We start from the raw sequence: 12981 nt of genomic DNA, 5'->3' as shown, positions 1-12981 counted from the left end.
TTGTATAGAGTATTTGTGTACATCACATAAATGTTGTCAAGCACACACATTACAATCATTGAAGTATTATAATATTATTGATTTTATTTCTTTTTATTATTTCTTTTAATTTTGCGTTACTTTTGTCAATTTGTGGCATAGGGCCACAAACTGAAAACTATTCACACTCATACAGATACAGTTTTGGTTACTATCAAGATGACTTAAAGGACAGCCGATTTCAGCAACAACAAAAAAAACTTTTTAAAAAAGTAAAAACTATTTACTTCTCACTTTAGCTATTAAATATATGTAAATATTCAGTCAAAATGTAGATGTCAAACTTTTCTTTTTTAAATATTTACATTTAATGTTGGTTTAGCTCTTCAGATTTGTTGTGGAGAGCACTACTGGGGCCTTTCTCTTGTATCAGCTCTGTCAGGTCTGACCTGGACTACAGTGTGTTTAGGTGTTGACCACAAAAGGTCAGACACAAAAGCACTGAAAGTTTAAATCACACTTTTTTGTTAAAAAGGATATTACCACATTTATGAAGCACTATATTCAATAATATGAACTAACAAAATATTAATAATTGCATTATTATTAAATGATTCATAATTGAAATAATTCATCGTGGATACTTCATAGTTGCTGGCCTTCAACTGTCTGAATACTGTTATGATTGTTGGGTTTCTGTTGCCTTCTTTCCTGTAGGTGGCGCTGTTGAACTGTTGGATTTCGTCAGAATCAGAGTAAATCTAGCTGTGCCAAGCAAACATGACCGGAAGTTTTTGTTATCCCAGGAAAATAAGAGCCCAAAAATGTTTATTGCGTAATCAAAACGTCGTGATTTTATTAAAACACAAGTTTTGAAATTTTAACCAAGGACATTTGTGTAATTACATGCATACAGAGTTATAGGATAGCTGGCCAAAATTATTTTTAAATGCCTTTTTAATCGCCAGAGTAAACAAACTCATAAAACTAAAGAAATGTTGGCAAATTTGCTAATTTAGTTAAAGGTGACTGTGTCTGTGAAGGCCAGTGTAAATTGTTGTGTAAATTGTGTAAACCACTGTTCAGGGACAAAATATAGATTTTATAAAAGATGTTCCAAAGCATTTGAAATACAAAATATCTCTCAAGAATCCAAACATATCACAGATTCTTGATAACCAAATTGCATGTCAAATATAACAGTTAAAATGAGTTCTAAATGCATACTTATTGTTCGGATTTTGTTGACGCATGCCTTTATTTAGATTGGAAAGGGAATCAACAAAACAGTGAAAATGACAAAGACGAATAATGCAACATTTCAGCTCCCAGAAGTCAGTCCTCTTTGATGTGCTTTGTATTTTTTCTAATCTTTTCTGACTAGATTGAGTTGCACTCTCACCAGTCCAACCCTGTTACACACATTTCCAAAGGACGGCAAATTAATTGAAAAGATTCCTTATTTATATGACTGCATGTATCCTTGACTTTCCATCATCACATGTATCATATTCTACAGCTCGCACCTCTTACAAACACATGCTAAAAACATATATGTAAACATAAATAACATAAACAACATTTCTGTTGTCTGAAATATATATAGCTATGTACAAGCACAAGTTCTATATGTAATAAGTCATTATGTCTTGTGTAAATGGTTACTCAAATTTTAACCCTGTTACCATGTCATGTTAATAATATAACCGTAAATGTTTTTCCTAGCTCTGAATCTATTATCTTTGCACTGGTTTAAATTATTAGATGAGTTTATTTGAGAAAATTTTTGAAAATAAACCAAAAAAGTGGGACTATTGAAAAGTTAGATGTGGTAAGGTTCAAAAGTTGCTAAGATTAAGTCTAAGTCTAAATATTAATTAGTTAACTAACTAAAATATCTCATAAAAAGTGAACCTTTGATGCCTGAGAAGGACAAATTTAAGGGGTGTTGTTTGTTTTTTATGGTTTATTACTTGTTTTTCTTAAATGCATAGATTAGAAAATAAATGCATTATCACTTATTCGCCACTTTTGAAACCTAAACTGCCCAATTATAGAATGACTCAAAAGTATTATATGGGTTGGGCTCCAGCAGAAAGCACAGCTTTTTATCTCAGAGGCTACAGTAAGATGTGTTTAATATGTTTAATTAGAACTATGATTGGCGTGAGGATACGGTGGACGGGAACATTAAAGTAAAACAAAGTGCTTAAAATGTGTTTGTTTTTAGCACAGCGGCTAAGCAAAAGACATCAATTCAGGAAGTTTTATTTCCCTTATATTCTGAAAAGCAGCACCGGAAGTAAAGTGGTGTCTAGTGTGTACTTCACGGCGGTCGCGTCTGTCCGTGTGAGGTCCCGTGACAAATTTCATTGGAACTTTGTGCGGCCAGGAAACACTGATGTTTCCTGCTGCGCTCACTTGTCGGACGGCTGTGAGCAGTGAGAGAAAGCACACTTTCATTTGGAGGGTTTAGGGACTTTCGTCCCTGCCCGACCTGGACAAATGTTTGCTACCTTAGCAGCTTAACTGCCGTAGAGCGAAAAATCCCCGCTGGAACTGCGAAAATAAAGGAACACCGCGTCAAAATCCTGAAAGGTACGTGATGTTCACGTAACTCCTAACGACGTGTTGGCTAGCTGTAGCTGTAATATTTACTTCAAATGGGGAGAACTGGTGCCAGTGTAATGTTAAGTAATATAATGCTAGTTATAACATTAACCGTTTGTTGCTCAAATATGTCACTAAAGAAAGTTTAGCCGAGAGACACTTAAAGTTACTAACTTGTGTTTGTGTTTCCTCATCTACTGTTTAGTACTCACCATGTCCTTATAGCTTAATACTGTATTGTTTATAGTTTGTGTTACATTTGCGGTCTTGTTAGAGTGTATGAAGCTTATCGTTTAGTGTCTGCCGGGGGTTTATTTGCGTGTGTGTGTTGAGCTCCTCCCTCCCCTGTCTCTTTTTTCTTTTCTCTCACGTCCTCGGCTCGAAAATGTATTATTAAGAAATTATTTTCCCCTCGATACACGTAACATGTGCACAGATTTAAAAGTAGTACCGGTGTAAGTACACCTGTACTCTTTGTAAGCTTTTGCCGATACTTTTGGCAGAATGAAACAGAAATAGTAAACGAGGCCTTTTTCAATGCTGTCTTCAAGGGAACTGTCATCCACATAGCTCTACGTAGCTTTCAGACTTCAGAAGCTGTCACAATGAATGTTCACCTTGAATGTTTATCAAAGCTTGTGTGATATTAACACGCACTCAAATTTACACTGACAGGAAGGTTGCTTCCCTTGGTGATCCCTCTTCATCATTCCGTTTCCTCTTATTATCCAAAGAGTATATTTAAACTCACATGTGGACTCTCATCTCATCTGTCCATTTGCTTTGACTGGAGGTCAAGTTCACATTTCCTTCCCTGATGTTAATGTGTGGTTTTATGGGACAAATACTCACATTACAAAAGAGCCAGCTCAACATCTGTCATAACAGAGCAAGCTCCTTAAGGCTGCTGAGCGTGCTCTCTTTGAGTTCTTATTTTCTGCAGCTGATGAACCGGTCATTTCTTGTCAGTGCACACACTGATTCAGGTTTGCTTCGAAAAGGAAGTCAGTAGACACTGCGGCTGTCTCGACTGTCAGGTTAGGGTAAGAATTTGGTCATGTGCTGATGCACTATGTTTGTGCTCCCCGCACTACTCAAGCTGCACTTCCTCTATCAGAGATTTGCCACTGTTGTGGCAACGCAGACTGGTCTGAGTAAAGGTTAGAAATTATCTTTCGTCCCCTCAAAACTTTGCCTTTTTTTTTTTGTTGATCAGCAGCTGCTTGCCTGACTGAGCTTTCGTGGTCTTCTAGTGTTGCTTCTGCTTTACTGTACATAACCACAGATATCCCTATGTTTGAACTGATCATTGAGAAGTTTTTTTTTTTTATCCCATGTAGTAGGCTGTAATATTTTGGGTCTGTCATCACAAGTTAATTCATGTTGTGATGTGGGCATAAACTGTGGCGAGGACACATGTTTAACAATAGTCTCATTCCTTCTTATTCGCATTGTGATTCCCACTCTTTGTTTTCACTTCTTATTATTTAACTTGACAGTGCGTGCTGGTGGGTGTGGTGAGCTGCAGCATTCCATACTTAGGAGTAGCAGCCTGTGTCAGGCTCCAAATGTAGGTTTCACTGCACAGTTATATGTTGTTTCCCCCCATCAACAAAAAAAATTCTGGAATGTTAAAAAGCGGGTCCTACCCTGTGAGCTTCACAAGCCATTTAAGCATGAAAAACACGCACAGATGTGAGGCAGCTCGGCGATGTGCACAGGCATTTTAGTGTGTGCCAGCCACAATGACGCAACCTTTTTTTTTTCCATTACAGAATTGGTGTACACTGATTCTGTAATAAGATTCAGTCAATTAGATCAATACATATCCTAATTTATCGCCAGAAAATATGTTTTCCTGCTTTTACCTGTTTTTATTTTTTTTAAATCTTAGGTGGCGGGTGTCACGAGAATTACACATTAAAAGGTCACCTTGGGCTGAGGCTGATGGGTTTTGATAGACTGAACAGTCTCAGCAAAATGAAAATATTTCCTAGTTACAGCTCTATTTTTAAACAAAAAACAAATGCTTTGCATATGTGGACAAGCAGTTGTATTAGAGGGAAAAGTTAGTACTGGTAATACTGGCTCTTTGTGTTCTTATAAATGTGAGTAAAAGTGAAACTAAAAAGAAAGTTTTACAGTGTCGTGACAGAACAGAAAGAACGCCTAGTGATGAAGAGGGCATGAAGGTCCCTCTGACTGCACTCATGCATTTTAAAGAGGGCCGCTCTTTTACCGTTTCCTCACCCCAACGTGAGCAGAATGAGATGCCCACTCAGGATACACTCAGGATCCGTAGGCGGCAGGAGAAAGCTGTCACAGAGCAGGTTTTCTGTGTGTTTTGAGAAAGCAGCAGGGCTTGGAAAGATAAAACTACTAAACAAAACTAGGCTGACCTCACAAACCTCAGACAATGGTCAAGTCAGAGCAGCAGACAAAGAGCTTTGTTCTAAAACAACAGACGTTACATAACGGACAGAGAAGGATATGCCGCTCTCTGTGTGTTCAGTTAGATTACACAGTGTTGAGTATTTACAGTACACATGATTGTTTCAGGTCCCCAGTTAAGCTGGAGACAGAAGACACTTCTGTTACAGTTTATTAGAATTTACTCATTAAGACTTATCAGTATTAACTTTGTCCCCCTTCACCTTAAATCAACTGAAAGCCTGACCTTTTGTTAATTCAACAGTCAGGGGAAGGAATTTATTGGATCCCAGCAATTTGCTTTATTTATTTCCTTCTAATGTTTTGCTTGCTGTGTAACTCTGGCTTCAAAAACCCCTGCAAGGTTTAAAAAAAATTATACATTTTTCTACTGAGCCAAACAAGGACGAATGTCACAGACTCAGCATGTTTGAGAGCTAGTGTGTGAATCACTGTGGGCTTGTACAGTGGGGCAAAAAAGTATTTAGTCAGCCACCGATTGTGCAAGTTCCCCCACCTAAAATGATGACAGAGGTCAGTAATTTGCACCAGAGGTACACTTCAACTGTGAGAGACAGAATGTGAAAAAAAAATCCATGAATCCACATGGTAGGATTTGTAAAGAATTTATTCATAAATCAGGGTGGAAAATAAGTATTTGGTCAATAACAAAAATACAACTCAATACTTTGTAACATAACCTTTGTTGGCAATAACAGAGGTCAAATGTTTACTATAGGTCTTTACCAGGTTTGCACACACAGTAGCTGGTATTTTGGCCCATTCCTCCATGCAGATCTTCTCGAGAGCAGTGATGTTTTGGGGCTGTCGCCGAGCAACACGGACTTTCAACTCCCGCCACAGATTTTCTATGGGGTTGAGGTCTGGAGACTGGCTAGGCCACTCCAGGACTTTCAAATGCTTCTTACGGAGCCACTCCTTTGTTGCCCGGGCGGTGTGTTTTGGATCATTGTCATGTTGGAAGACCCAGCCTCGTTTCATCTTCAAAGTTCTCACTGATGGAAGGAGGTTTTGGCTCAAAATCTCACGATACATGGCCCCATTCATTCTGTCCTTAACACGGATCAGTCGTCCTGTCCCCTTGGCAGAAAAACAGCCCCATAGCATGATGTTTCCACCCCCATGCTTCACAGTAGGTATGGTGTTCTTGGGATGCAACTCAGTATTCTTCTTCCTCCAAACACGACGAGTTGAGTTTATACCAAAAAGTTCTACTTTGGTTTCATCTGACAACATGACATTCTCCCAATCCTCTGCTGTATCATCCATGTGCTCTCTGGCAAACTTCAGACGGGCCTGGACATGCACTGGCTTCAGCAGCGGAACACGTCTGGCACTGCGGGATTTGATTCCCTGCCGTTGTAGTGTGTTACTGATGGTGACCTTTGTTACTTTGGTCCCAGCTCTCTGCAGGTCATTCACCAGGTCCCCCCGTGTGGTTCTGGGATCTTTGCTCACCGTTCTCATGATCATTTTGACCCCACGGGATGAGATCTTGCGTGGAGCCCCAGATCGAGGGAGATTATCAGTGGTCTTGTATGTCTTCCATTTTCTGATGATTGCTCCCACAGTTGATTTTTTCACACCAAGCTGCTTGCCTGTTGTAGATTCACTCTTCCCAGTCTGGTGCAGGTCTACAATACTTTTCCTGGTGTCCTTCGAAAGCTCTTTGGTCTTGGCCATGGCAGAGTTTGGAGTCTGACTGTTTGAGGCTGTGGACAGGTGTCTTTTATACAGATGATGAGTTCAAACAGGTGCCATTCATACAGGTAACGAGTGGGGGACAGAAAAGCTTCTTACAGAAGACGTTACAGGTCTGTGAGAGCCAGAGATTTTCCTTGTTTGAGGTGACCAAATACTTATTTTCCACCCTGATTTACGAATAAATTCTTTACAAATCCTACCATGTGGATTCATGGATTTTTTTTTTTCACATTCTGTCTCTCACAGTTGAAGTGTACCTCTGGTGCAAATTACTGACCTCTGTCATCATTTTAGGTGGGGGAACTTGCACAATCGGTGGCTGACTAAATACTTTTTTGCCCCACTGTATGTGCTCAGTTGTTAGGGGAGACATGGAAGAGATTGCATGGATAGAGTTATCTGGAAGAAGATGGCACGATTAACAGCAAAATAATATCTAGTATGTGCTGTATTGATATGTTTAAGTGTTATGTTATTAAAACTGAGGGAGGATAGGATATGCTCACAGTAAGGAGTGAGTTAACTGGTTGCCCAGGAGGAGGGAGCCCACCTGCTGCCATGTTGCAGCTCACTGACCCATCTGTTGTCCCTGTACTCTCACCACAATCTTCCCTTTTTAACTCTTTACCCCTCAAAAGCCTAGCAGGAGTAACCCTTGAAGCTCTTTTATGAAACTAATGGTTTCTGTCATATTTTAAGCCTGCTTAAAGAACAAAATGACTGGGTGTGCATCAGAGGCAAGTGAAGGTGGTCTCTGCCTAGGCAGCTACCCTTGGAAAAATCCAGAAACTTTATTTCTTAATAGTCAGATGATATATGATATATGATATAGTCATTTTTATGGGTGAAAGAGTTAAGAAAGCCGAAGGACTTGTAGACAGACTTTCAGCCAAGACTACATTTGAATAACGTCTTTTTAAAAATGATTACCTGTAATGTAACAGAGTGACAAAAAAGAAGAAAAATACTTACACTCTTCAACGTTTTAACATACGGTGTACATAACCTAGTTTAAAAATAACTAGACTGGTGTTACATATTTTGTTCTGTTGTGTATTTAACATATCTTAATGATATGAATGTTTGATTCTTGGCAAAATAAAACTGAGCGTTTCTAACACATGGGATGATACCATTTCGAGAACTCAGTGCTTATAAAGTGCAAAGCAGTTACAACAAATACTGTGCCGATATAATCTGATTAATGAGCAAAGGCTGCCACCTCTGAAGTGTGCAGTGATGTAAGCCCTGCAAGCTGATATGTGTAGTGAGCAGAGCAAGACCAGTTTCACTTCCTGTATAACAGAGTAAGCTCTTCTCTTTCCTCTTTTGCAGTAGAGACCCAGAATGAGGATTGGCCAGTCGTATACTTGAAGTCTTTTCCTGGGGGACACATTACTGCACCTTTGAATGCTGACCGGCCCTAAGATGGAGGACCAACCCAGTTTTCCCAATGTCAGCATCCCTTGCCACAATGAGCAGAGGGACAAAAAAAAGCGCTACACAGTGCGTACATTGGTTCATTCATATTTTTTCTGCAGGAAATGTAATCCCAGAAATGGTCATTTAAATTAGGACTTGCTACTTTTCTTAATGTTTACATGAATTATGGTTGTGTTTTTTTCAGGTTTACAAAGTGATTGTCAATGTTGGACAACAGGAATGGTTTGTCTTCAGGCGATATGCAGAGTTTGATAAACTCTTTAACACAGTAAGCAGTGGAACATCTTGATCTTCCATCAAATCTAATTTGGGGGGCAGATGTTGTGTTTTATGATATTAAGAATCATTCAGAATAATTACAAATATGTCAGAATAATCTTCTCCCTTCTAAAATAATTTTCTCTGTTGCGCTTTTAACACAGTTAAGGAAACAGTTTCCATCTATGAACTTGAAAATTCCAGCTAAAAGGATATTTGGGGACAACTTTGACCCGGGTAGGTGTTTGCATTTAACTAAATAGGCCCTGCTTGATCTTTGTTGCGTGCAAGTGATTGATTGTAGGTTTGTTTTAAATAGAGTTCATCAAGCAAAGAAGAGCCGGGTTACATGAGTTCATCAAAAAACTCGTCTCACATCCTCAGCTTTGCAACCAGTAAGTGTAGCAGCTCCTACTGTTATTATACAACACTATATTATATATTGATGTCTGATGCTAACTTTATTAGGATGAGTTGTTCAGATTTTTTTAGCCGTGCTTTGTGCTTATTTAAATTAAAAGTTGTACTATGTTGGCTGTCACCTGCTGCTGTTAGAATGTTTTTATTTACCTGCTTGTCCTGTGTTAAACTTCACAGTCCAGATGTGAGGGCATTTTTACTAATGGAAAAAAGGGAACAAATATCAGATGCCTCTGAGGATGAAGATGAAAAGGTATGTAGCAGTTTTGGATGATGGTTTGCCTGTCCTGATGACAGCATCTTGTCTGATAACCCTTTTTATACATGCATAAATATATCTATATAAATATTTCAGACAGTTATTTTGGGCTGTTATGTTAATATGGCAGCTGTGGGTCTCACTGGCTTATCTAAATGATGTTTTTCTGCTCTACAACAGAACAACTCTACCTCCAGAAACATCAACCTGGGACCCTCTGCAAATCCACAGTATGTTTACTAGAACATAGCTGACAAGGCCTTGATGTTTTTATCAATTATTTCTATCTGAAATGCCTGTAAATTTAAAAATATTTTATCTTTCAGAGCCAAGCCCACAGACTTTGACTTTTTAAAAGTCATAGGAAAAGGGAGTTTTGGGAAGGTATGTAATTGGTGCAATACTGGAAAATATGTTCACTTTATCTTCATCCCAGATGTTAGACAGTGACAAGTTTTAATGTCATTACTGTTGAGGAAGCAACAGGTTTTAGTTCTGCATGTGTTGCCCTTTCCATGTAGGAAGTGAGAATTGGATAAGGAATTATTTTGGTTTTCAGTGTTGATGAAATTCTCAACGTGCTCTGTTTCTCTCCTGATGCAGGTTTTCCTCGCTAAACGAAAACACGATGGAAAGTTTTATGCCATCAAGATCTTACAAAAAAAGATCATTCTCAACAGGAAAGAGGTAAAACTTTGATCACCACTGAGTTTATCTGTATTTTGGCTTGGATATGTGTATGATAATGGTTCACATATATTGTTGTGCCAATCAGCAAAAACACATCATGGCAGAACGCAACGTTTTGCTGAAGAACGTGAAACATCCTTTCCTGGTTGGGCTTCATTATTCCTTCCAGACTAAAGACAAGTTGTACTTCGTGTTGGATTTCATCAATGGAGGAGAAGTGAGTTGTTTCACTTTTATTTGTAATAAAATCACACAGAATTGAGTCACACTGTCATGAACAGCTGAGAAATGAAGCAATAAAGAAACTTTAAAAAAAATCCCCCTTTACTGTTAACACACCTCCATGTGTGATATTTTTATTAGCGATTATAGCATTACTTAGAGTAAGGACGGCTTTTGCATGTTACTGCTTCAAGTGTGATCGGCTTTTTTAGCTGCGCTGCGTGACAATCAGCATGCCATTAAAGCCAAATCTTACTCTGAACCAGATGAGCACAACATGCCAAAAATGAAATATCAGTATTTATAAGTTCTCCATAACCTTCTTCTTTTCAGCTTTTCTTTCATCTTCAAAGAGAAAGGACCTTTCCGGAGCCCAGAGCAAAGTTCTACATTGCTGAAATGGCAAGTGCGCTGGGATACCTGCATTCTCTCACGATTGTTTACAGGTATGCTGCTGTTAAAGTGTCAGTCAAGCCAAATATGTAAAGCCAAGATACAGTCATGTGAAAAAGAAAGTTCAAGTGATTCTGTGAAGTCATGTGAAAAACTAATACTACTACTACTAGCAAATAGACCGTGCAGAGAAACTATGAGGAGAAAAACCCAGAAGAGCTACGTCTCAGACATCTCATGATTGAAATACTATGGTGGGGTCATAAAAAAGCTGTGCATAAATGAATGCCTGCAAAGCTCACTGAACTGAAGCAATGCGGTAAAGAAGATGCAGTGTGAGAGGCTGATTACTTCAAGCTAATAAAGCTAAATGTGTTTCTTTAAGCTGTTATAGGATGAGATATACTTAGTTGTTTTTTGTTTTTTTTTACAAGACTTTCTTCAAGTGTAGAGCTTATGAAATTAAATTGAAATTACATTTACTTCAAACATATGGGCGTTTAAATGCAACTGTGTTTGAAATTATTTTTTCAGAGACTTAAAGCCAGAAAATATCCTTCTTGACCACGAGGTAAGTATTCAACGAATCCCAAAATATATCTCAATGCCACTTTTGGATATCATGTTAGGGTTATAACTGGTGGAGGAGTTATTACATAAAACACGTACAGGACACATTTCATTCTCCTGCTGTCATTTCCAGTTCCAGCTGGACAGAAAGCGTGTGATTGGATTAGGTCTTATTAATGATTTTCCTGCCTAGCCTCATTGAGAAAGTTAGGAAACGGTGAATGTGACTGACTGCTGCAGCCAACATTCCTAGTAAACAATAGTATCCTCAGTCCCGGGGGATAATGAGCTGCTTGTGTAGCACATGTTATCTAAAAACATCCCTATGTCCTCCCTTTTCTAGGGGCATATCGTACTCACAGACTTTGGATTGTGCAAGGAAGGCATTTCCCAGAAGGACACTACCACTACATTTTGTGGAACACCTGAGGTTTGTGTTCCAAGAAAGCCTTTTGTTTAACATGACAATCATTGAAAACCTTGTTACAAAAGTGAAGTTAATAATTTTCCGCTGTGTGTGTGTGTTGTAATTTGTTAAACTACTGGAGAATAAAATACACTTTCATATGCAAAAGAACTGTAGCATTGATAACTGTGTTTTAAGCTAGAAGGAAAATGTGAGAGTTAATGTCATATTATTATGTGGGGTTTTTTCTTCTTCTTCTTTTTAAATGAGCAGTACTTAGCTCCAGAGGTCTTGAAGAAGCTGCCGTATGATCGCACAGTAGACTGGTGGTGTCTGGGCTCAGTGCTGTATGAAATGCTCTTTGGTCTAGTGAGTTTTTACTTTGACATTTCCAAAAATAACTCTGATTTGTAAATCTGCTTTAGTGATAGATGTTGAAACATTTCAATGAGTTGCCACATTTTCCTACTCACTTATAAACCTCTACTTTTCTTCCCCCCCCCCATATCCTAGCCACCTTTCTACAGCAGGGACACACACGAGATGTATGACAACATCCTCCACAAGCCGCTAACCAGGCGTCCCGGTGCCTCCAACACAGCCTGGTCTCTCCTCGACGGGCTGCTGGAGAAAGATGGCAAGCGCAGACTGGGATACAGGGAAGACTTTGTATGTGTCATTTATTAAATCGATTTTCACTACAGAATTTGTAACTTTTGAGCTCCCTCTAGTGGCCCATACCTTTAATGTATATGCGTGTCACTGTCTCTATCACTAATTAAAAATGAGTGTCATTCTTCTCTTCACGCTCTGTTAGCTGAAAAATCATGTTGAGGTTTATTTACTCTTGACTTTCAGATTGAGATCAGAAGACACAGCTTCTTCTCTTCCATGAACTGGGATGACCTTGAGCAGAAGAAGATCCCTCCCCCTTTTACACCACTTGTGGTAAATATTTTTTCCTGTAATCAAAACCGCCTGGGTATTTTACACTTATTTTGACTCTTCACAAGACATAATTCTCTTGGCTTTGCAGTAGTATAGACTTACAGGACGTTCTGTACAGTACATTGTTTATATACTATTCTAATCACACTGAATGACTAAAAACATCTTTGTGGAAATGGAGTAGCTTTAATATTTGAGTTATCATGTTTATAGTATGAGTAGATCTAGTTCATAGTAATTCTTAAAGAACAAACAAGAATAAACTTGTAACAAGCGTGCACATACATGCAGTCCAACAAAATTAGATATGCAATCTAACAGAGTATTGACACAATGAAAAGGTCACATTTCGCTTAGGTAAGCTTTGTTGCAGGGGTATCTTGTTGTTTGTACAACTACAAGTCTTGATTTTTTATTTTTTTTTAAACTGGCAACTCCATTTATCATTTTTTATGATTGCCGTGTGTTTTTGGAGCACAGTGTAAAATTGAAACAATGCTTTTCTGTCACGGGAGTAAGTCACCCTTAGGTGACCTACTCTGTGATGGTGTTTTGTATTTTTATACATGAATGATAATGTGACCTCTGCACTCTTTTTTTTTTTTTTTTTTTTTTTTTTTTTTTTTTT

General features: G+C 38.4%; 1 protein-coding gene across 1 annotated transcript; it reads left to right on the top strand.

Moving 5' to 3' along the window:
• The first annotated feature begins 2282 nt into the window (after positions 1-2282).
• Positions 2283-12451, top strand: sgk3 (serum/glucocorticoid regulated kinase family member 3). The gene is made up of 16 exons (XM_005722598.2): positions 2283-2577; positions 8080-8250; positions 8372-8455; positions 8610-8682; positions 8765-8840; positions 9043-9118; positions 9305-9354; positions 9451-9508; positions 9728-9811; positions 9900-10031; positions 10370-10482; positions 10964-11000; positions 11343-11429; positions 11679-11774; positions 11919-12074; positions 12264-12451. Exons 2-16 carry the CDS (start codon positions 8155-8157, stop codon positions 12405-12407), a joined length of 1362 nt encoding a protein of 453 aa, XP_005722655.1. The 5' UTR covers positions 2283-2577; positions 8080-8154; the 3' UTR covers positions 12408-12451.
• The last annotated feature ends 530 nt before the right edge of the window (positions 12452-12981 follow it).

The sequence above is a fragment of the Pundamilia nyererei genome, unplaced genomic scaffold (assembly GCF_000239375.1).
Source record: "Pundamilia nyererei isolate P.nyererei 1_Seehausen unplaced genomic scaffold, PunNye1.0 scaffold00007, whole genome shotgun sequence".
NCBI classification, from domain to species: domain Eukaryota; kingdom Metazoa; phylum Chordata; class Actinopteri; order Cichliformes; family Cichlidae; genus Pundamilia; species Pundamilia nyererei.
The sequence above is the reverse complement of the archived record's forward strand: the minus strand, read 5'-3'. Positions and strand labels throughout refer to the sequence as shown.